The following is a 23,827-nucleotide window of genomic DNA, read 5'->3' on the forward strand; positions in this document are numbered from 1 at the left end:
TTTTAACCACGAATTAGGCAGACAATTAGAAGCGGATGCATGTTTTCTCCTGCATGAGCCACGTGTGACTCAGCTTATGGGATCGTCTCTGCGATCCTCCCGCCTCGGAAGGGGGTGAAGTTAAAGCGACCCCATGGCGTCCCCCACCCCAGTGCCTCCCGCCACATACCTGAGCCGCCGCCGTGGATCAGAGGGGGTCCCTGCCCGCCTGGCCGTGCCATAGTCAGACATAAGCCCGTAGTCCACATCGTCAAAGCCCACACTGCGCTGGTCATCCTCCAGGCCGTATGGCTCGGGGTGGAAGTGGTTGAGGTCCATGTTGCTGCCCCCAACACGCACTTGAGGCTGGGGGCCGTAGATGTCCTGGCGGCTGGGGGCCCGGTAGGTGTCCATGGAGGGGCGGTAGCGCTCGTCAATGCGGGTGACACGGGACAGGCTGCCGTAGCTGTGATCGCTGCCCGGGTAGCCGTCCTCGTAGGGGCGGCCGTAGCCATCGGGGTAGTGGTAGTTACGCGGGAGCGTGGCGGTGCCCGGCTGGCTCAGGTAGCCACCAGGGCCCCCATTGCCATTCTTACGGAAGTTCCTGTCCATGGTCTGGACGTAGTTGCTGGTGACGGGGGAGGTTTCCAAAGGTAATCCGTCAGGCCCCACCGGCACCTGCTGCACCGTCCGGGTGGTGACAGTCTTCACCACTTTCTTCACCTAGAGGGATGGATGCAGGACACACTCTCATCAGGAAATCCACCACACCCCTGCGTCCCCAGATTCCCTCTCCAGCCCAGCGCCTCACTCCAGGCAGATTTCATGCCCCGTTTCAGCTCACAGCATGGCAAGCTGGCAGACATCACGGCCGCAGCACCCCGGCCATCGGGGTCCCTGGCCAGAACCCTGTCCCTCCATGTTCTCCCCAGGCCTGTACCGTGGTCTCTGTACGCCGGGTTGTCCCATCGTCTGACGTCTCCACAGACACGACCGACATGGCCCCCTCTGGGTCCTCCTCCATAGTGTACGTCTCCTCCACAATCTGGCCCGGGTCCTGCATCCTGGGGATTGTGCTGTACAAGAGGTGGCTGTGGTCCTGAGTGGAGCAAGGGACGGGCAGTGAGCAGACACGGCCCCCTGGAGTCAGCCGTCCAAGAGATCTCACCTCTCAGGGAGCCCCGATACCCTCTAGCATGGGAAGGGGTACCAAGAACCCCACACCCAAAGCCTCTTCAAGCCAGGGCAGCCACATTAGAGACAAGTGCCCCTCTCCCCACAGGCTGCCGCAGCCAAAGCGCTCGGCTCCTCTTACCTGTGGCCCGTTGAGCTTCAGATCTGGGTATTTCTGCCTTTCCAGGTCAGCATCGCCCAAGAAACGGCCGTTCTGAAACACACAGCACCACAGCAGGCCTGTTACCAGACTGATCTCCCACCGCTGGGGGCCCACATATCCGTGTGTGTCCCCCTTCCCTGCCAGGCTTCGAGCAGGCCATCCCCTACGTCTGACAGAGATGCCCAACGCACACCCCGTGTGTCACTCCCAGGAGAGGAACACGCTCCTTGGGGGTCTGTGCGCCGTGCAGCAAACCACCCCCCGTTCCAGCCTGGGGAGGAGTTGGAGGACAGAGCATTCAGTGCCCCTCCAGACATCCTGGCTCTCCCACGGTGCCCATGCGCTCCTGATGAAACCGCCACGACCCTTCCCTGCTCCCCAGCACGGCCCTGGAGACCTTCCACACCTTCTGACGCAGAAGCCACAATCGATGTCCCAGAGGCCCCCCAGGACTGCCAGGGAACAGCGCAGACGCTCGGCGGCTGATCGCAGAGTGCTACGGTTTGACTCTCTTGCACTCCTCCTCGGCCCACCCCTTCCTCCCCCCGACCCACAAATCTCTCCCAGCACCACCACCTTCCACAGCACCCGCCTTTCCACCTGCTGGAACGGCACACCACCACGCACCAGCCCTCCCAGCACTCTCCCCAAAACAGAGCCCGGGAAAGCGGGAACAGGAGAGAGACCTCAAGCCAAGGCAGATGAAACCACACTTCCAGCCCCGTAGAGCAGAGAGATCTCTCCCAGCCCCTGCTGAACTCTTTTGGAGGACAGAGATGCCAAGGACTTGCCCATCGTCACACGAGAGGGAGACACACACGCTATACGCCAACCCCTGCACTTTGGCCACCTTCTGAGCAGCTGAGCGGGATGTGGAGCAAAGATGCCCACTGATCTGTGCTGAGCACAGACAGCTTCCAACCTTCACAAAACCAAACCACAGCTGCCCTGGCAGCAAGACCCTCCGGGATGGCTCCTTCTTCCCAGAAGGCTCCTGCTGCCGAGGTAGGTTTGCACATCCCCAGATGACTTTCAGCCCCAGAGCACACAGAGCACCAGCAGTGTTCCAAGACCAGCCTGGTCCTCCTCCAGCTCGCATCCCCAAGGAGGGGAGCCGGGCCCGGGGGCTGCCCCCACCGAGGCAGGACTGACACGGACGGGGGCTCCGGGAGCCTCCACACCCACCTCTGCCCAGGGGCTTTTTTACCTGGTGCCGCCGGGTGAGCGTGCCGTTGGCCAAGCCCGGGCCGGCATCCTGTGGGGAGACCCGGACTCGTTCCAGTTGGGCTGAGACATGGCGCCGTTCCTCCTCGAGCGCCCGGGTCAGCTTCTCAAACTGTGCCTCCTGCTCCTTGACAGAGGCAAGGATGCTGGCGGTCGACTCCACTTCCGAGTCGTCCATGGGTGATGGGTGCCCAGGACGGGCAGGGCAGGGGCGGAGGGCACAGGGAGGCACAAGCAGAGGCGGCTTGGTGTCAAGGTGAGGGGAAGAAAAGTGACCCAGAAGGGCAGGAGCCCCTCTCTTCACTGCACGTGATTAGGGGGAGGAAAGGAGGAGAGAAGAGTGGTCAGAAGAGACTGATTTCATTAAGACAGATTCTCAGAACAAGAAAAAAAAAAATTATTTTATGGCATTAACACCCATTCCCACCCACCACCAGAGAGCTGGCAAGAGGGTCTCAGAGCAGCACAGCCCCAGGCGTGACTCAAGATGCTCCTTGCCCCAGCATTCAAGCTTGGAGAAATGGCACTGTGGGGGCAGAAGGTCCTCCCCCACCACCACACTGAACAGTTGGGGTTGAGCCAGGTTCAGAGGAGCTGCTGTCTGCTCCCTCCTCCCACACGGGCCTTCCTCAGGCTGCAGGAAAACCTCTCCTACAAGGAAAATCTGCCTGCAGTGGTGGCAGGAGGGGAGGGCACGTCCTGGGGCAGGACAGGGGACACTTCCGCAGAGTGAGAGGTGACCCACACCCCACGGAAGGGCTGAAGGAGAGGGCTCTGTCACTTATCTGCTCCCTCCTCCCCGGTGTGGTAAGAGGTGGGGAGACAGCCCAGCTCCACAGCCCCTTCTGAACCAGGAAAGGGAATGAAGTGGGATGGGATCCCCCTAAAGGGGACCCCATGAGCCCCTTTGACTATGGCCAACACTTGCCACCCTCCAGGCTCTCAGCAGGGCTCTCAAGGCTGCAGCCACCCCAGGAGGTCCTCAGCCCACAGATCTAGGGACGGGCAGTGGCTTGGACCCCTCCAACATTCCATCCCAAAGGATGACAGCGAACAAGCACACCGCAATCAACGTATTTTGATAGAGAAAGGCAATATTATTCCATACAGACCTGTTAGAGGAGGAAGTTCGTGTTTGATTGGCAAAGGCACGGGACAGCCAGGTCTAGACGCAGAGAGTCATGGGGGAAATAGCCCAGCCACCACAGTGAGGAAGCAGGAGGGAAGAGAGCTGCAGGGACAGCAGGAGAGGAGGTCAAAAATCACACTCAAAACAGAAGGCAGTGCAGGGAACAGCAGGGAAACGGGCTCCTGTCTCCCACCCCCTCTTCTCTGAGGGATGGAGCCGTGTCTGGAGAGGGCTGGTGGGGTGGCAAACATGGCGCTGCTCCTGCAGCAGCCCCCTGGCTCCCTGGAGACCCCGGCATCCCCGACTGTTCCCCACCGATGGGGGAACAGCACAGGCGGAGAGGAGTGGCGAGGGCTCAGCCCTCCGCCCCCCGCGCAGCCGAGTCCCGGCAAGCCCGCCAGAGGTTTTCCCAAACCCATGCAATCATGGCAGGCGTGTGGGGACTCGTTTGAGCCAGGCAGCCGGCACAGAAACTGCTTTCCCACGGTCTCCAGCACCAGCTCTGCCCACTCCCCCAGCGCCACCGCCCCGGCGCGGCTGTAACAGTGACCCGGGACCAAGAGGACAGGCAGTGTCGCCCCTCCACAGAGCCCTGTCCCATCCGCCTCCCACAGCCCCGCACTCCCCAGCAGCCCTGCTCCTCCGGTCCCAGCCCGCAGCAGATGCTGGTTCGGAGGAGCCCAGAGGAGGGCTTTTTGGTTTTTTTTTTGTTTTTGTTTTTTTTTTTTTTTTTTTTTTTGACTGATTTCCTACATTATCTCAAGTGTATCCAGATCAAACCTTTCCTGAAATGCCTCCCCCGCTCCCAACGAGTCCACTCCTCCTGGTCACTCTGCCCCTCAAAAGCTTCCCTCGGACACAGGCAGCCCTGGCGCGTACCGGATACCGTGGCACCACCACGACTGGGCCCAGCAAAGCAGGGTGGATTTTCTCCAAACATTTTGGAGACTGCCTGCAGCGCATTTTAACATCTGGTTGCTGCCACCCTGTAACCTGCCTTCATCAATAAAAAAAATCCAGTTCTTCTACTCGTGCCCATGCGTTGCCCAGCAAGAGACAAAGCCGTGGCACGGGCACAGCCGCTCCGGCCCCACTGCGGCTCCCAGCGCCCTGCCCCAGCCCCACGCGGGCTGGGACGCTCGCCGGCCGCTCTGCACCCTAGGAGGAACACAGCCCACCGCTCAGCAGCCCAAGCAGGCTTTCCGAGGCTCCCAGACATGACTCCCAGCTCACGCACGCAGCTTTCCACTCCTCCCACCTTGCAACAGGTATGCCCTAAAGGCTTTTTTTCAACAGATCGACTCCCCAAGCCTTGTATGGAAATGTAGGGACAGCTCTGACCCTTGCTGCTCAGAGGTCTCACCTGCCCCACGGATTTGCAACAGCGATCCTCTGAAGGAAAGGCTCAGTGCCTCCCAGAACGGTGCTGACACATCCCAACTCTCGCCCTCGAGTCAAACACTCCCCACCTTAGGTGGGCAAACCCCCACTTCAGGCAGGGACGCAGACCCTCTGCCTTCTGGGACTGGCTGAAGGTCACCGTCAGTCCATGGGGACACGGAGCAGCTCTGCAGGGCTCAGCCCTGTGGAGTCCTACCGCAGCCAGCCCAGCGCTGGGGAAAGGCAGCCGGGACCAACCACCCCATCCCATCTCCTTGACACATCCCAGACTTCTCCAGCAGGTCAGGGGATGCTCCTACCACCCAGACACCCTACACCACTGGAGCATCCAAAACCCCAGCCAGAAGCCCCGTTGGCTTGTCGCGATTCGTTTCCAGAGCGGTATTTCACCAAGCCCTTCTAAGGAAAGGAATCCCCCGACAGAGAGGGGGTCCTTCATGACATGACCATGCCCAGGTAGCTGTGTTGCTATGTAACAGCTGCCCAGCCTGCCCTCAACCGTCCCTACACAGAGGAGGCAGATTTTTGGGGTGCATGAGGATGGAGCCATCACGCTGGCTTCACGGAGGGATTTAGCTGAGCCGCTGCCCTTGTGAACAGGCTCGCCTCCACGGAAGGCGGGCAGAGGAGAGACAGCAACCCCAGCAGCCTCCTGCAGCCCCGCGCGGCTCCCAGGCAGGCCCTGCAGCCAGCAACGTCCCCAGCCCTGGGACCCCATCTCTGCACGTCTCCTGGGACCCCGTCCCGGAGAACGTGGAAGCTAACAATGAAACTTGCAGGGCGGTGAAGGGCCCCAGATAAGGGGCCAGAGCAGCTGTGAGGCTGTTTCCTTCCCGTCCCTTCCGCAGGGAGTAAACACGAGAGCAGGGGAAGGAACAGGACAGGTCCCTCACCCGCCAGCTCTCCGTGTCTCCCTGCGCTCACGGCCGCCTCTCCAGCCCAGGCACACACACAGGCCCCCCCTCCCCCTTTGGGCCACTAGGTCAGAGCAGAAAGCCCCAGGAGAGGGGGCAGCCAAGGGGCTTTCAGGGAGCCCGTCCCCTCGGGGCAGATGGGCTGTGGTCGCAAGCTGAGTGGAGCCCACGGCTCCGCAGACCCACAGACACCAACCGGTTGATGCTCCAGAGTGGCCACCTGAGGGTCTCTCCACAGGACCAGGCCATGTTAAGCACTGGGTAGTGACTCCGAGTGTCTGGAGCCTGCCCCGCATGCACGAACAGCGGGCACGGCCCCATCACAGGCTAGAGGTGCCATTGGAAAGGGGTACCCACTGCCCGAGGAGTCTCACCCAGCTCTCCTCCTGGGGCCTCTGCCACCAGCACACGCCACCTCCCTCCGCTCCTGTTCCAGCCATCTAGTCTTCATCGACCCAGGATTAAAGACATAATTGCTGAGAGGCAGTGCCAGGTCTGGCGAGGTCAGCAGGCGCTGTCCCCAGCTCTGCCCGCAGACACACACCAGCGCCGTCCCGGGCTGGAGCACAGCCCTTCCCTTACGGCTGGCCAACACACAACCCCAGCAGCCACCCAGCCTCACTCCCCCCAGCTGTGGGGATTATGCCCCAAATCCCTCCCGCGGTGGCTCACACACCAGTATTTCGGGGCCAGGGGCTTCCTGGGCACGGCACGGCCACTGGTCATCTTCAGATCACGGCATGGAGGGGAGGGAAGAGGAGAGCCCCCGCGGCCACCCCAGACAGCAAGATGCCTTTAACAGCTCGAAGCCAAGCACGCCGGATCCCGCAAGGGTGAAATTCCAGGGATCGCTCTGCCCCCATCCCCCCACCCTCCTCCCCAGCCTCTGAAGATACAACTACAGAGCATTTTTCCAGAGCCAGACCCTGACCATCTTTGAGGACGGCCGCATGAAAGCCTTTTCATCATGAGAGGCACTTGCTGACACACCCGTTACTTAAAAACCCCAGCAAGCCAAAAATATTTCAGCTGGCTTGTTCAGGGCAAAACAAAAAAGCCTAAAGACAAAACGCACCCCAGAGCAGCTTCTGCTCCAGGGCAGGAGAAGCACCAGAGGACTTCCCTGGTGGCTATCAGCAAGAGGGGACCCCCAGGGGCCAACACAGCTACCCAGAAAGCTTTATATCTAAATCCCTCCAGCCTTATCTCGTCTCCCAACCTCCTGGCACCAGCACAACCCCATGCTGTGCCCCAGAGGTCCCAAAGCCAGAGCAGGTCCACCAGAAGGATGTCCAATGCGTGGTGCCTTCAGAGCCCCCTTGCTGGCAGGGAGGCAGCCATGAACCAATCTGCATGAACGGAGCTTCCCTACGCAGGTGCCTGCCAAAATCTTCCCGGTTGGACTAATGGCTTGGTAGGAGCCTGAAAAAAACCCCTAATCCCCGACCAAGCCCTCAAACGTTCTTCCACTGGGGGCAGCTTTGACATGGCACATTCTTCCCAAACCTCTTGCCCCTCCTTCTTGGGGGAAATTGCCTTCCCCCAGAACAAATCCTTTGCCCAGAAAAATAATTTCCGGGGCCAAACCACAGCCATACCCACCTAGAGCTCACCTGCACCCTCCTCTGCCAGGGGATGGAGCTCAAGCCTTGAAGGCTCCCCACCAGCAGTGCCTCCCTGTCAGCCACACAGAGATTCACCCCAGGGCCCGGCAGATGGGGAATGGTACACCACCGCAGGCCAGGGAGACCGGACACAATGTGGCAGATGAGACACAGGCAGGAGACAGACAGGCAGCGCCCGCCGCAGCCCAGGGGATCTCCAGTGCATAGCCCCCTGCTCGGGTCTTTCCAAGGACACGCTCCAGCCCTGCTCCGTGCCCCGAGAGCTGTCACGCAAAGGTCCTGGGATGCCTGGAGCTAAGGCCACTCCCTCAGCATGGAGGATTTTGGGCAAAGTTCAATGCGAGGACTTACAAAGCCAGAAACCACCTCTGCCACATCAGCCCTGACCCGGCTCCCTGCAGAGACACACCAGGCACTCGCTCCCAACAGCCCTCCGCCACCGCGGATGGGAGGACACAGTCACGCCGGCTCTGACCACCGAGTCCCGGCGCTCCCCACAGCTCCACTATGTGCTTGTGTCCCCACAGGGAACCTGTTAGCAAGTGGCAAGGTTTGTCACCAGGGCCAGACACCCCCCACAGCCCCCCATCCTCCGTCTCGAGACCAGAGCCAGGAGGGACCTGTCCCCTCACCCAGGCTGGCCGAGCCCCTGCGGGGACACCAGGAGCTCCAGGCTCCCAGGCCAGAACTGCCCGCCCGGCCAGGGTGGCGAGAAGGGATGCGCTGCCCAAGGACTTTGCTCCTGCGCCAGCACAGTCCCCAGCACCCACCAGACAGGAAAAATGGCAGCATGGCTCAAATCATCCGCCTCGCCCCACCGATGCCAGGGACTGCCGGGAGAGCCAGCTGGCTGCCCCCGCGAAGGGAGCACCAACCGCGCTCAGCAGCAGACCCCCAGTCCTCGAGAGAGAGAGGAAGCAACAAATTCTCCTGGTTCGTTGCCTACCATGATGCACTCGGGGAAAAAAAAAATAAATAAAAAAAAAAAAAAACAAAAAACACACCACCAAACCAGGAACACCATCAATAATTCAAGCCTGCAATTGTCCGAGCGCCCGCAGTGCATTACGCTTGCTCGCTCTGCACAGGTCCACAGCCCCGCTAATTCACCACAGCCTTCTGGTCAGTCTCAATTAGCTAAAAAATAAATGCGCCAACATCTTTGGCATCTTTCCACCCCCCCCGCGCCGAGCGCAGGGTCCAGGCTCACACACCAGCCCTTAGACCTCAGCCTGCCCGAGGCAGCAAGCAGCAGCATGAGCCGAGGCGCAGCAAGCCAGCGGGCTATCAGGCAGAGAGCCCATGGGACCTGGCTCATCCCCACCTCGCCTGCTTCTGCAGGCAGTTCGGGAGGGCACAGCAGCCCTCAGGCCGCAGGGGAAGCAGGACAGGCAATGGTGGGCAGCAGCTCTCACGTCCCCACGTGGGTGACGGAGGGTTTTGGCCATGGCTGTTTCCCTCCTGGCACCCCAGAGGCGGTGCCCGCAGCCCGCTCCCACTGCAGACCATGGGGACCTGCCTACCTGGGCAGACGCCTCCTCACCACCGGGCTGTGTGAGCCACCTCGCTCACGCTCCCCAGCCCGCTCTGCCCCAGCCCTGCAGGGCAGAGTCCCCCATCTCCCACCGAGGGATGCGGTGGCCTTCTTGGCCCCCGGCCCTGCAGGGAAGGGCTCTCCCCACAGGCGGGTTATGGCACAACAGACTTTGGATGGGCTGCGAGCGGCCAGTGACCCTCCCCGGCCGGGAAAGGGCTACTCCCGCAGGCGGGTCGGACACCGCCTTGGGCGCCTACCTGCCCCCGCAGCACCCCACCTTGCACGGGGGAGCCGTGCCCCGCATGAAGCACCGGGGGTGTCAGCGGGAAGGGAGCCGCTCACCTGCACCCACCGTGCCCAACTGGTTGGGCCGGCAGCAGGACAGCCACCGGGCCCACCTCGCCTGCCGCCCCCAGCGCCAGGGATGGAGGCCACATGGCTCCGCTGGGAAAGCCTCCCTCAGAGAGGGGAGTCACCTGCGGAGACACAGGCACCACACCTTATAAGGGACGGGGCCAGCAGCCAGCCGGGAGGATAAGGAGGGCGATAAGGGCCGGGTGGGGCTGCCCGTCCTCCCCCCCAGCAAGGGCAGGGGGCCAAGGACGCACAGCGCCGATGGGGTCTGAAAGACGGGTCTGGACACAGCCGGGGGCTGCCAAACACCGTGGGCGATCCCCTGGGGAGGGGGTCTTCCACCAGCCTGGCTGAGGTCACCAGATCGGTGCCGTTGGCCGCCCCAGCGGGACGAAGCGGGAGAGGCAGCCGAGCGGGAGGCAGGAGCAGCGTGGGGTTGGCCACAGAGAGCAAGGCTTGTTCTGCTGGAATGCCAGCAATCCGGCGGTGGGGCAGCTGTCCTCCCGGGGGCCACTCGCCCCTCTCCTGAGCACGGCCAGGACACAGCACGGGAAGATCTCCTTCCCCCACGGGAGTCCGGCAGAGCTGCCGACCCTCCGCACCAGCCGGGGAAGCACTGGCTGCTCCATCAGCTGGAGGGAGCTGCTGGGACCGCAGCGAGTGGAAGGGAGACCGAGACTCGCCCGGCGCTTTTGGGGAGGGGAGGACAAGCATCTCCCCTCCCAGCAGGAAGGCGGCCAAGCCACCGGGCTCCAAGCGGCCACTGTCCCCCTGCGATCCTCCAGGGGTACAACCACAGGCCCAGAGCCGTCCTGCCAGCAGCACCCTGCTGCATCCACGCCCCCCAGGACACCCCAACAGCCCCACTCCCGCCAGTAGGGCCGCAGGGGACCCCCCACCCTGGGGACAGCCATGGGGTCCCTGCCACCCCTCCATGCCCGCCCCACGGCTCGCGCCCCCAGCCCAGGAGATTCACGTGTCGGGAGCCCTTCAGCACACAAAGGCGTCTCTCTCTCCTCTCGGTGGGAATTCGCAGCTGAGCGCTCAGTGGGGACAAAGGGATTTCAGAGCACATCGCCGGCCGGCCGCGCTCCCCCCGGCGTTCCCGCTTCCTGCCACAGTAGCTCCAGACCTCAGGGGCGCAGCGGCGAACAAACACCCAGCACCGGATTCTGGGAACAGGGCCAGAGCATTCCCGGGACAGGCCGCGCTCCGGAGGCCAGCAGGCTCCCACTTCACCCGGCGGCTCCTGGGCCCATGGCGGGGGGAAGGGAGCAGCCCCCCGGCTCCGCCACCACAGCCCGAGGAGTGCCAGTGGGACCACAGGGCAGCCCCCTGCCTCCTGGCTGTGCCCGAGGAACCGGGGCACCCCAAAGGGGGACACGAGGTGTCCCCGGCCCCCAGGGCTCGGCCGGACCCCCGGCGTTGTGCTGAAGGTCAGTGCTGCCCCCAGGCCCCGGCTGCGCCAGGTCCTTGCCCTTCACCCCGGCTCTCCCCCCGCACACCCACCCACCGCCCGGCTGAACTTTCCCACTCCGCTGCCTCTCTCCCGCAGCGAAAACAAACAGCAGCCAGGCTCCGCAGAGATAAGGGCCGTGCCAGCACGGCCCAGGGAGCAAAGTCCCCCGCCATTAAATCCGAGGCTGCAGCACCGCGGCAGCTGCCTCCCCCCGAGCCCGAGCGGAGGGATGTTCATGGCAGATGGGGCGAAGCTGCTCTGTCCCCCGTCCCAGGGGCAGATTGGGCTCCTCGAGGGCTCACATCTGCTGCTGGCTGCCCCCAGGCAGAGCGGCCACAGCCCGCCATTCCCAGCGGGATTAAGGGACACAAGCACCCACAGCTAGCCGCCACCACGAATGACCCCCACCAGCAGCGCTTGTGACACAGAGCGGCAAGACCACACGGTGCCAGCCCAGCGCCCGGACACATGGATTTGATCCCTTTCCCCGGCAGAGCCCTCCCCACAGCCCTCTTCCCAGGGAAGCCGTTGGAGACCGTTTCCTCTGCCGACACCTGCGGCCAGGCTGGTCCCCAGGGCCCGGCCCCGGCACAGCTCCAGGTACTGTGCTCCGACCGGTGCACAAAGGCACGGGGCACTGGAAGCACGGTGGGAACCATGCCACTGCAGTGTGGGAATGGCGCCACTGGGCTCCTCCGAGACCACCCGGCCCAGGAGAGCAGCCGGTGTTACCCACCTTCCCTGCAAGGAGCATGAGTCTCTAAGGAACATGCAGAAGGGCAGGAGCCCAGGGCCCCCCACCCATGCCAGCGACCCCATGGGGGGGTCTCACTGCCCCCCTGTGCCCAGGGGAGAGCCAGGCACCCCGCAGGCAGACCGGGCACCCTTCCCTCCACCAGACGAGCCCCACACCTGTCCCCTCCCCGCACTGGGCAGACAGGCAGGCGGTGAGGTCGCGTTCGGCGCAGGAGTGGAAGGAGGGAATTGCCCAGATTAAGCCAAGCCATCCTTGCAGGGGCAGCCCAAGGGGTCCGCCCGGGAGAAGCGGGACCCCCTGAGCAGGCAGGGCGGGCGGCGGGCTGAGTCACAGCCCCAGTCACCCAGGGGCCGGGCTGAAAACCACAGCTCCATTCGGCATGACCTCATCAGGTGCCCAGCTCGCTAATTGCATGCGTGCGTCTGCACTCTGAGAGGACTTGGAGGGCTCTGCCAAGAGGGGTAATGAATGGGTGAAGAAAAGCCACCAGAGGAGCACCAGGCAGGAGCCAGGGACTGAATGACAGCCAGGGGGTGGGGAAGGGGGCTGCTGCCCTGCCGACGGGCTGCGGCAGGATCACGGCAAAGCCCCCGTGGCACTCCCAGTCCCCGAAGAGCCCATGGCTGAGCAAGGTGCACGCATGGGCTGGCACGAGCCAGCGCCCACACACAGCAGCGGGGGACAAAGGAGACAGCAGGCCAGGCCGTGCTCAGGGGGACAGGGGGACTCCATCCCACCCCAGCCCCCTGCCCACACTGTCCGCTGGTGCCACATCTGGATACTGCTTCCCCCCCCACACACTCCCTGAGAAGCAGCTTCCCAGGCTCCTGCGCGAGCCGAAGGGAAGGAAACCTGCGTTTCCTGGTCAGACGGGAGATGACATCGTGACTTCCCTTTCCCGTAAGCTTCTAAACACGACGTCCTGCCAAGGGCCGCTCCCTGCCACCCCCGGCCGGCAGGCAGACACCCTGGAACCAGGCTGGGAACAGCAGGCATGGGCACCACCACCATCAGCCCAGCCTCGGCCAGCCAGGAGGTCAGCATGCCCCCTCCCAGCACACCAGACACCCGGCCGGCTTACTGGAAGCGTCCAGCCACATACAAGGGCTGCTCCTCCATGGTGGTATCCCATTCCTGCCCAGGGCTGGGAGTATCCTACCAGCAGAGGGTGGAAGATGAGGTTTTCCAACCCCTGGAGGACAGGGCCGTGCCCACTGTGCCCTAGAGATGGGCTTGTTACCTGCAAAGCTGAGGTGGCACTAGCGCCTGAACCCCCGCAATGACGCCTGCTCGCTGAGGCTGCCCTCCAGCCTCCCCAGCACACCTCGCCTGATGGTTTGCACAACTCCACCGGCCGAGGGGCACACACAGACGGGGCCATCTGACAGGCTGCGGGGCTCCCGAGGCTCCCGGAGACAGGACGGGGACACAGAGCCACAAGCACCCCTCACGGCACAAGACTGCTGCAGCTCCATGGGCCCATCCCGGGGCGGCTCCTCTCGCTGCCCAAGGCAGGAGGATGGAGAAGGGAAGCGGTTTTCCAGCCAAGCCAGCTGCTGGAGACAGACACTGGGCAGAGATGAAGGGAGAGCAGGTTTCTCCGTTTGCCATACCGGAGTGCTCTGGAGGGGCCCCAGGGGCTCCCTCCTGAAGGTAAAAGCAGAGTGGAAGAAAAAAAAAAAAAACAAAAACAAAAAACAAACAAACCAAAACCAAAAAGAGAAGCAGAGAGGGCTCCAAAGCCAGCCTGGAGCAGGCGGCCTTCCCCCCACATCAGAGAGGGTTTCTCCCAGAAGCACCCCCAGGCCACCCCCCTCCTCCCCCATCAGACCCCAGTTCGCAGGAGGTGGGGTGACACCTCTCCCCCCCGAGCGAGTCAGCCCGCAGCCAGGCATGGCAAGCAGCGCTGCGTGCACCAACACGCTCGCAAGAATGCGTTACTCCACTGGGCAAGGGGCCTGCCAGCAGCATGCAAACACGACCGGTGACCCACCCTTCCCAGTCGGAAAAACTCGTCTTTGCAGTTCGACGCACTCCCTCCCACCCACGGCAGGTACCCCCGCACCACCGCCCCCCCTGCCCACGGGGCCGGCAGCGCCACTGGGGAAGCAGCCGAGAGATCGGGGAGCTCTTCTCAAAAAAAGACCAGCCCAAGCGCCACACAAGATGGGGGCGAGAGGAAAACGCGTCAGCTGAGGACAGCGAGACGCCTTCCTCCTCCTGGCCAGGGTGGGAATCGGTTCTCCATGCTCATCTACTCTGAGGCCATCCACCTCCCACGCTGGGCCACCTCTCCCCTGGGAGGGAGCCCAATCCGTGCCCTCACCCCAGGTAATCGCTCTCCTGCCCAGGAGGACCCGCTGCAGTTGCAAAAGCCCGGTGAGGCGAGGGGAGAGCAACTCTTCTCGCTGCCCGCGTCCCAGCTGCCCTCACCCCAGCATGGCGCAGGGAGCCCTCCTCCGCGCTGCCGGCTCCCCGGGAAGTGGCTGAGGCAGGTCGGGCTCACGTCGGCTCCAGGTTCTGGTGCCCAGGAGGGGCCGGCAGCGGGGAGACAGTGAACTTTGCGCAGCGCTGGCTATAATCGGGGCCAACGCCCAGGGGAACGGGAGCAGCCGGGGCTGGGATGGAGGCACGATAACAGCTCCTGCCCTCGCACGCACGAGCCTTAGTGCACTGCTGCCACCGAAGCCGGCCCACCCAGGGACAGTCCCGAACGCGATGGCCCCAAAAGGGATGGCCTCGTACCAACCCCGCAGCCGCAGATGTTGAAGAAGCGCTCCCAGGATGGCACCACCACCCCAGCCAGGCTACAGCAGAGTTGTTCCCAGGGGTCACCTCCTACCCCAACTTACCCGGACCCCTCCCCGATTGTGCTGTGAAGGCAGTCACTGCCGGCCTGGACACGCACCCCCCAGGACTGCCTTGCCAAGCACTGCAGGCAGCCAGGACACCTGCACACCCTCCAGCATGCCGGCAGCACCCCTACGCTCTCAGGGACACCCCCACCTCCTGCCACACCGCAAGGCCAGGGCGGTGGTTCCACACAAGAAACTGCCCTCCTGTCAGCGCAGACATCTGGGCGATGAAGTGCTGAATTAAACTCAGGGGTGAAGTGCTCAGCCTGGATCGGGTCCCCAGGCCCGTGCTGGCACGAGCATTTTTGCAGCGGGTAAGAGCGCTGCAGCACAAAGTCACCGTGGACCTGCAGCACAAATTTAGGGACATGGGGACAAGCGCCCGGGCATCCACTGCTCCATGTCACTGCCCCCTTTGCAGGGACGCCCATCTCCCTGTAGGCAGAGGGATATGGTGCTGATAAGACTCTCCATGCCCACCGCAGACCAAAGCCCCCGCACGTCCTGCTGCCCACCTCCAACCCACAGCTGCTCCGGGTTGGAAGAAGGAAGCCAGGGTGCCCGTCACCTCTGCTTAAGGGTTCACACATCCTGGCACCACCCCTGGCAGCTTGTGCTCCTTAGTCACTGGTTTGCCCCCACGCCCAGCAGCCGCCTCGTCTCACCCTCCACGCTGGGCGGTTGTCATAGGAGGAAGCAGTACTCGCCGCGGGGGAACGGGGACAGGACCACAGTGGGCCCACGGCCACCCCAAAGCCCGCTTGGCGGGATGAGGTCACACAGGAACGTGACAGCGCAAATTAACCCACAGTCAGCCCCCGTGTGCCACGACCAGCACAGAGGGACGAGCAGGGGGACGGCAGGGCTGCACGGGGGCAGCAGGCACCACGCCGCCGGCAGCCCCCCCCCCCCCCCCCCCGAGTGGGAAGGAAGGCAGATTAGCAACAAGCACAAGACAGGCAGGAGCCAGACAGACTCACTGGCCTGCCGCTGGGAGTTTCCAGTACAAGAACTGGCTCTAAGAAGCCATTTCCCCCCTCTCTAACAGCCTCCTCGGATGGTAAGAAGCAAAGAGAAGGTGGTGGCTGCCTTGGGGAACTCGAGAACTTTGGTCGAGAGCAATCCAGCCCCTTTACAACAGCCTCGCGCCGCGACACATTCCTGCGCTCCCTCCTCCGCCAGCCAAGCCCTGTGTCACAGCAGAGGAGCTGTCTGAATCACCCAACAGGTTTGGGGTTTGTCACCCCATACAGGCAACACCTGTTGCCTTTTATGGACCCAAACCAGCACCGCAGTCCTGCTCCTCACTGCCAGCGAGGCAGGGGCAGAGGAAAACAGCCGCGCTGCGGAGCGCCGGGTTTTTGGAGCCGGGAGGAGAGCTCTGTACTCCCCTGGAGACAGCACCACCACCGCAGTCCTGGGAAAGGGCTCCATCCTTGCCAGCAGTAAATGAGACAGTTAGAAGGGGTTGTTGGGAAAAGAAACCAAGGGACTTAACCAGCACTCTCCCCTAAGGTCACAGACGCTGGTAAGCTATTTTGAGTAGCCAACAGCCTTCCAGGCATGGTCCAAGATACGCTATTATTTTCTGGGTGTCCTAAAGCCACCCCCAGCGCAGACACAATGGACCAAGTTCTTATCTCCACGCCAGAGGTGGAAGCAGGGAGGAGATGAGAGGCAATCCAGGGACAGAGACGCTGGCTGCACAGTCCGGACTTCACCATTCCACCTCCCAGCCCATCTTGAGGGAAGGGATGGCCTCGAGGGCTCCTCAACCACAGAGATCGGGGCCTGACCGCCGAGTCAGAGGGGAGGAGGCTCACCCCTCTGCAGCAGCCCAGCACGCTCCACTAAACGAGAGCTTTCATCCTCCCACCCCTTCCAGGAAGGCTCTGCACAAAATTCCAGCAAATGCTGCAAATCGTGAAGGACAGTCGTTTGCATGCAACAGAGTCCCGGCCAAGTTCAGTCAAGTGGAAGGAGAACAGCTTCTCAAAAACTGCCCTATTTTTTTTCCCTTTAAAGCATACAAGTAAACACCGACAGGTAAGAGAACCTGCCTTGAGAAAGCACCCGGAGCAGACAGGGTAACCAGTGGGGACAACTAACGATTCCCCTGCCCGGGCTTTTCCCAGCACTGGGCTTCCCGCAGCCCTGGGGGACGCTGCCCCGCTCCTCCGGCAGGAGCCCCAGCAGGCTCTGCTGCCCGTCATGCACAGGAACATGTGCTGCGGGCATCAGAGACAGGAGTCTGCAAGTCACCAGCCGCCCGCTCACCCCCACCTCGCCACATCCAGGAGAGCCGCTCGGAGAAGGCAGAGCAAGGCACAGAAACAGAAGCTCCAAACGCAAGCTGCGACCGCGGGCTATGGGACTCGCCGCACAGCCAGGTCCTGGAGGTGCTGAGCTCCGCCTGCTACCCGTGAAGCCAAGGACAAGACCGTTCTCAATGCCACACCAAGGAGAGGGCAGCCAGGTCCAAAAGTATCCTCACTGTGCAGGGGGGACGTCAGGTGGAACTGCAGGCAACTGTAGTTAGATACCACCATGACACTCCGCACGCCCGGGCAGCCCCACGCATGCCTGGACGCTCCCCTCTGGCGGGGCAGAAGCCCGCACAAGGCCGGGTGCCATGGCCGGGGGACAGGAGCCTTCAGCCCCACCACAGGTTCCCCGCGGGAGGCAGGACAGCCCAGGCCCCCCTGACAATGCCCTGTTACCCCCATGTCACCGGCTCCATGGAGGAGCCCGGGCACCATGCCCTCTCCGGAGAGGGAGGCACCTCCAGGAGGTCCACCCCTCCCTCCAACGGTCAGAGGCGGCTTTGTTGTCCGGGCTGCCTCGCTCAGAGCCCAGGGGCATAACGGGGTGCCCCGCTCCCCACGGGGCCTCGCAGACGCCAGCGGTCCTCATGACAGAGAGTCACCCAAACTGCCACCCACCCACCCCTCGCCACGTCTCTTCTCCGCCGTGCTCCGCGGAGGGACGGGAGCGCCCATCGGGCAGGAGAAGGTCCCACCGCCGCAGAAGGTCACCGACCCCCGGCCGGAGGGCGCGGGGCAGCGGGGGGAGGCAGCCGAGCGGCGGGGCCGTGACAGCGGGGCAGCGGAAGGGGAGCGGGGGGCTGAGCCCCGGGCCGTGTCCCCCACCAGCCCCTCGCTGTCACCCGTGAGCTGCCGCCCCGGCCGGGGAGTGTCCTTCGGCTCCGAGCTGCCCCACGGGGGGGACCGAGCGCGGGAGAAGGGGGAGCTGCCGAACCCCCCCCGCACACCGCCCCCCCCCCCCCCCGGCCCCGCCAGAACAAAGGCCGCGGGCAGACGGGGCACCGGGGACAAGCCTGTCCCAGCCGGGCAGGGCCGAGCCCGGGCGGCCGCACGGGGCTGTCCCCGTCCGCCCCGCGGCTGCCGCCGGGAAGCGGAGCCCCGGCAGACCCCGCGGAGGGGCCGAGCTCCCCCCCCCCCCCCGCCCCGCGGCGCGGAGGGGAGCGGGGGGGGCCGGCCGGTGCCGGGGAGCTGGCAGACGGGCGGCCTTTGTTCCGGGCAGGGCGAGCGGCGGAGGCGGCGGGCGGGGAGCGGGGCGGCCGCCCGGCCCCGCCGCCTTTGTGTCGCTCCCCGCGGGCCGGGCCCCGCCAGCGCCGGGCACCGCCACCCCGGCCGGTCCCGCGGGGCGCGGCCGCGCCTGGCACCCGCCACGCGGAACTCCGGGGACCCGGCACCGACGGGAGAGCGCGGACGGGCCCGGGCCCCAGCCCCACCGGGGGGCCGCGGGGAGGGCGAGGGCCGACCCGCCCCACTCCCGCCGCGGGGGCGTGCGGCGCCCGGCTGGCGCCGGCCCCCACCGGCTGCGCTACCCCTCCCCCCCCCCCCCCCTTCCCCGGTCAGGCGGCAGCGGGGACGCCGAGAGCGGGACTCACCGTGGCCGGGCTCCTCGGCGGCGGGTTGGGGGTCCGGTCCCGCCCCGCGGCGGCGGCCCGGCCCGCTCCGCTCCGCAGGGACCGGCGGCGGCGAGGCGAGGAGAGGCGCCCGGAGAAGAAGGAGGAGCGGCAGCGGCGGACGGCGGCCCGGAGCCCGCCGGGCAGAGCGGCGCCGGTGCGGAGCGGTGGTGGGGTCGGGCCGGGCCTGACCGCGCCGTGCGCCCCGCGCGCTCCCGCACCTAAAATGGAAGTTGCTCCGGCGGGGCGGGAGGCGGGGCGGGGCGGGGCCGGGGCTCCGCCCACTGGCGTCAGCGCGCTCCGCGCCAATGGCGGGCGGAGCTCGGCTGCGCCCGGCGCGCCAATGGCGACCCCCGGGGGGGGGGGGGGGGGGCAGTCGCAGGAGGGTCTGGCCCGGTGGGGTCTGTCCCCCGTGGGGTCTGTCCCCCTGGAGCCTGCTCCGGGGGTGTGTGTCCCCCGTGGGGTCTCCCCCGGGTGGGACCCTCCTCGGGGACCGGACCTGCCCCGGGGGGATGAGCCGCTCCCCGGGGTGCGGGGTCTGCGGTGGGGGCGGTGGGGTGTCCCCTCTCCGGGAGCAGAGCCCCCTCCCCATCCTCTCCCTCCGAAGTGGGGCAGACATGTGACCCCGTCCTGGGTGGGATTTGCCCAGAAGCAGGACGCTGGGGGGGGGGGGGGCAACAGACCCCCCTGGCGGGTCACTCTCGCCCCTCCGGCTCCAGGCCCCACTGAGAGGGGAGTGCAAGCACCTGGGCAGTGCTTGTCTGGGGGAGCACCGCCAGCCCCCCGGCCCGGAGCTCATCCCCGTCCCCCAGTGATCCGCCCCATGGGCTCCTTCACCTGCGGCCGCAGGGACACAGCCAGCGGCCGGGGACAAACGCACTGCCAGCCCCTCTGGCGGGGGGACCCGAAGGCCCCATTGAGGGGACCATGGCCCGTTTCGGGAGGCCCCTCGCGTGGGCAGCCCAAGGACAGCAAACATGGGGGGGGCTGGTGCGAAAGTACAGATAAGTGGGGGCTTGGCACACGCTGGGGAAGGCATGGGGGCTCTGGGGGGCCTTAACAGTGCCTTTGGCAGCAGACAGGGAGAAATGCCAGGGCAACCCCTGCCCGACTGCCACGGCACCGAACCGAACAGTGCTGCCGTTCCTGCCAGCACAGAGAAATCGGGGACGTGGGGAGGTACGGGGACCTGGGGTGGGAGATTGAAACATGAGGTGTAATAAATGCAACTCATCCAGCCGGAGGAATGCAACTGCTGAACGAGCGTTGCTGCGCGAGGGAGCAGTGCCACGGCGCAGGGCCTGCTGCAGCCACTCCACAGCTATGGGGTCGGGGCCAAGCTCGGGCAGGGGGCTGCTGCGGGCACCCTGACACCCCCACCTTGGTGCAGGGGGATCCCCCTTCCCGGGGAAGCAGGGAACTACCCCATCTCACACTCCCTGCCGCTTGCAGGTCCCCTGAAGATGACAGCTTTCCGCCCCCTCCCGCCCCGGGCTGGCCAGATTCAGGCGCTGGGGAGGATCCTGCCCCCTCCCGATTGCCAAACTGTTAGTGAGATAATGACAATAGGGAAAGGGTTGAGGAAGGTTTTGGGTGGGGACAGGTGATTCTTGGGGTAAATATGCATTGCTCGGCGAGGGAGGAGGCAGTGGGGGCCACGCGGTTGCAGCCTGTGAATGTTTGAAGAAGGTAATCCCCCCGCCGGGGTGGGGTTTGCCAAGGTGTAATGAGGAGAAAAGGGACTCGGTGCATGTGGAGGGCACATTTAAGGAGATTATCGGGGCATGGGACCCCCAAACCCTCCCTGGTGGTTGACTGTAGAGCGAATCACCCAGCCTGCCGGCTGTACGCAGCGGGGTGAGTTGCCCCCCACCCCACAGGGAGGAGGGGAGAGGTCCACTGACACCTTCTCCCCACCCCCCTTCATCCTTGTTGTCACCCAAAATGAGTGAGTTGGGTCCCTCTCGGCCTTGTGTGAGAACTGCTCCCAGATCGCAAATAATCCCCGGCTGCCCTCCCCTCCTCTTCGCCCACACAAGGAGGAAGGTGGGTGCCTCCCCTGAGTCTTGGGGACAAGGAGGAAGAAGATGGGCAACTCGTTCTGGGAAGAAGAGTCCCCACCTGCTGTCCCAGGGACAGCTCTCCCCCAGGGAAAAACCATCGGGGACACCTCGCTCCTCCTGCCACCCCACGGCCTTAAGGGCCCCTGCCCGGGTTGTTTGGACAACAGCCTGTCGGTGAAGAGCACGCCTGGGCCCGGTGCGCTCGCACGAACCCTTCGCTCTCGGCAAAGCAAGGGCGAAACCAGCACAAAACCCCGGGCGCAGGTATGGGGGAATCACCAGATGGAGCTGTTCCACATCAGCTCACAAATTATTTCAGCCCACACCCCTACCACCGCCTGAATTTTCTGGTCCGCCCGCCCCACAGTGAGGAAGGTGGGTGCCCAAGAGCAGGGTGCACAAGTGGCGACAAAGCTTCGCCTGCGCGTAAAAGCGTGGCAGATGCAGCCAGCGCACCCCAGTGTGGCCAGGGAGGGCGCACAGCAGATGGCCGCCCCTGACGCAGACAACAGGTAAGCGGCCACTGGTGCAGAAAGCCCGGGGCAGCCTTCTGCTGTGCCTGGTGCGTGGCCACATCGTTACTATTAAAGTCAGCCCAGAAATTTAGCAGCCTTTAAAGTCGTCTAGTTTCTTCAAAGATTACATGCAGTGCTGCAAACACGCCTCTGCCGGCTCCCAGTTGGAGTCAGATCCCTTTGAAGCCGGGCGAGCGCCTCTCACCCCGAGGGCCGCAGGACGGAGCTGGACAGGGTCTATCAGCGCACTGTCAGCACGAACTCCTGGTGTGGCCATGCCCCAGCAGCTGCCGGGGCGCCCAGTAACACGTGCTTACTTTTGAAGGCAGGCTGGACCCTGATCCTCTGGCTTCGGCTCACCCAGCAGCAGATCGTGCTCTTGTTTGAATACAACTACTGTGGCAGAGGAGTCCGTCCCACTGCTTCCTGGGAAGAAGAGATGGGAAAATTTGCCCTTTTACAGTAATTACATGTAATAACATCTTGCACATCCTCTTTCATCCTGTAGCACTGCTGATGCCTTATCCAGATGAGACACCCAGAAAACCCAGCTACCGCCGGAACAGAGCAAGACGACTTGTTTACAAGACCAATCGGTGCTCCTTGGCGGTGGAGGGCAGGAGGAAGGGGAGGCCGCAGTCTCTGGGCCCAGCGCAGGCATTTCACTGCGATGGCCTGCATTGTTCTAAATCAGGACAACAAGGCACTTCCGCAGCCCCTTTCCTATGGGAATCCCCACAGGTTGTTGTCTTCCCCCTGCAGGAGGGGAAGTGTGGCACCAGGGGGGCCAAACGACTCATCCATCAGACACCAGCATTAAAGGGGATGAGGGAAGCTGGGGCTGACGGGGCTTTTCAGCCCCAATTCGAAGACACCAAGGCCATAAAGCAAGACCACGGTCCACCCTGACACCTTCCTGGAGCAGTGTCTGACAGCTCCACATGCTCAGCATGGCACCAAGTGAGAGGAAGGCGAGGTACCTGCCTCCCGCCTGCCTCTTGCTTTGCCCGGGCTCTCCCGTGCCTGCAAACCCGCCTGCTTTGAACCTTTGACGTCTGACCTGGCTGCATCCCATCGCGCTCCTGGACTGCCAAATTCCTGTTACAACTTTAGCTCAAATGTGCAAATGACTGAAGGGTGCATAGAAATCTCCTTCCCTCCCAGCCCAGCAATGATCTATCACTATCACTACTTACAGTCTCTTCTTCTTCCCTCTCCACCTCCAGCTCTTTTCCCAGCCGTGGACCCCTGCCTTCATCCTTCCCTTCTGTGGCAGCTGCAGCAAAGTATGAGGACCCTCCCACAAACAGGGAAACAGAGGCAGCTCCTGCACTGCAGTGTAGCAACAAAAGCAAAAGGGGACATTGCTGGAAAAACAATTGCGGCTGTAATAATAGAATTTCCGTTCTCTTAAAGAAACCAGCTCAGAACCTGCTGATTTGAGGGCTGGGGAGACACTGGGAAGACATGACTTGTCCTGTGGGGAGGCCTCTCTTCCCACCAACTGCAGAGGGGGCCTGGACAACCAGCGCATGTTTAGGCTACCTCCAGACTGAGCTACCTTCCCTTCCCCTTCCCTGTGAATCCCACCAGGAGATAAACCCCACTTGACATTCCTGATCCACTGAGTCACCCGGGGGCGGAGGACAGGCGCCTGAGCCTCAGCCTCAGCAAAGCATGGGCCGTGCCTCAGGTAACCAGCTTCTGAGCGCCCAAAGGTGGACAGAAACACTCACGGTCTTACATGTTTTGCTGGCGTGGTGGCAAGAGCTACAGTCGCATATCTTTAGCCAGCAAATTCTGGCAGCAAATACGGACGCCGGTGTTTAAAGAGAGGGGTCAACGGAACAAAAGGGTGTCGGTGCTTTTTCCAGCTTAGATTATTTGGCTTTAGGTACTAGTAAAAGTTACAGTCATAAAAGGCCTCTTTTGTGTATCTACTATGGGAGTGTTTGCTGGTATTGCCAGATCGTATATCAGTAAATTTTAAGGGCCAACAAGGCTATTGGCGAGGAGGGAGAGGCAGCACCACAGCTGCCGGGGGTGCAGTGGAGGAGTGGGCTTTGCATGATGGAGATTAGTGCTGTCACCTCTGTGAAACACTAAAACCGTTTCAAAGCAATGGGCCTGTCGCCCATGCTGGGCCCGGGGTCGCGTGTCGCTGCCTGAAAGTGGCTCTGTGAGTCTGCCAGGACACAGTGCCCTCTGGGACTGCAGAGCCAGGCTCAAAGGCAGCCCATCCCGGCTCAGCCCCGCAGGCTTTCCCACCACCCCCAGCCCGCCGCGTGCTCAGAAATGTGACTGCCACCCTTTCCCACAGCCGCCGCCGAGCCTCCAGTCCTACTCACTGTCACAAGACACACTGGGCTGTTCATGGGGTGGCTCTGGTACAGGCTGTAGGGCCGCCCCTGCAGGACATCAGGATCCCACTGTCCACGGTGGACCCACGAGGCAGAGGAGCATCTGTGCCACATTCCACCTGAAAAAAACTTTGTGTGGGCTGAGGAGGCTCGTGCGGCAAAGGCGACTCTGCCCTTTCAGAGGAGGAGGCGTGGGAGCTGGTTTGCACAGTGTGAGCGTAACTAATGCCTCTGGAGCTGAGGGACTTTGTCCCTCCTGTCATCTGTCAGCTCATGGGGCCTCCAAACCCCCTGTGCTCTGCCAGGGGTGCAGGGTGGGCGTTCACCCCTCCTCTGGCTGCAGCTACCAGCTTCTCCTGTGGACAGAGGAGCTGCCGGTGGCCCTGGG

The 23,827-nt window shown here is 63.5% G+C and overlaps 1 protein-coding gene across 6 annotated transcripts in view; it reads right to left on the minus strand.

Moving 5' to 3' along the window:
* CTNND1 (catenin delta 1) overlaps positions 1 to 18,687 on the minus strand; it is a 30,410-nt gene extending 11,723 nt beyond the window's left edge. For 4 of the 6 annotated variants that reach the window (XM_082500226.1, XM_082500228.1, XM_082500227.1 and 1 more), the window contains exons 1-3: positions 1,295 to 1,345; positions 920 to 1,078; positions 170 to 702 (exon numbers count right to left, since the gene is read on the minus strand). In XM_082500226.1, the coding sequence (XP_082356352.1) occupies positions 170 to 702; positions 920 to 1,042 (656 nt within the window). In that variant the 5' untranslated portion in view covers positions 1,043 to 1,078; positions 1,295 to 1,345. Of the gene's footprint in view, positions 1 to 169; positions 703 to 919; positions 1,079 to 1,294; positions 1,367 to 2,522; positions 2,843 to 3,651; positions 3,826 to 18,483 lie in introns of those variants that run through there. The other 2 variants (XM_082500230.1, XM_082500229.1) reach the window with 2 other exon arrangements.
* Between the last annotated feature and the right edge of the window lie 5,140 nt (positions 18,688 to 23,827).

The sequence above is a fragment of the Vanellus vanellus genome, assembly GCF_965231255.1.
Source record: "Vanellus vanellus genome assembly, contig: HAP1_SCAFFOLD_405, whole genome shotgun sequence".
NCBI classification, from domain to species: Eukaryota; Metazoa; Chordata; class Aves; order Charadriiformes; family Charadriidae; genus Vanellus; species Vanellus vanellus.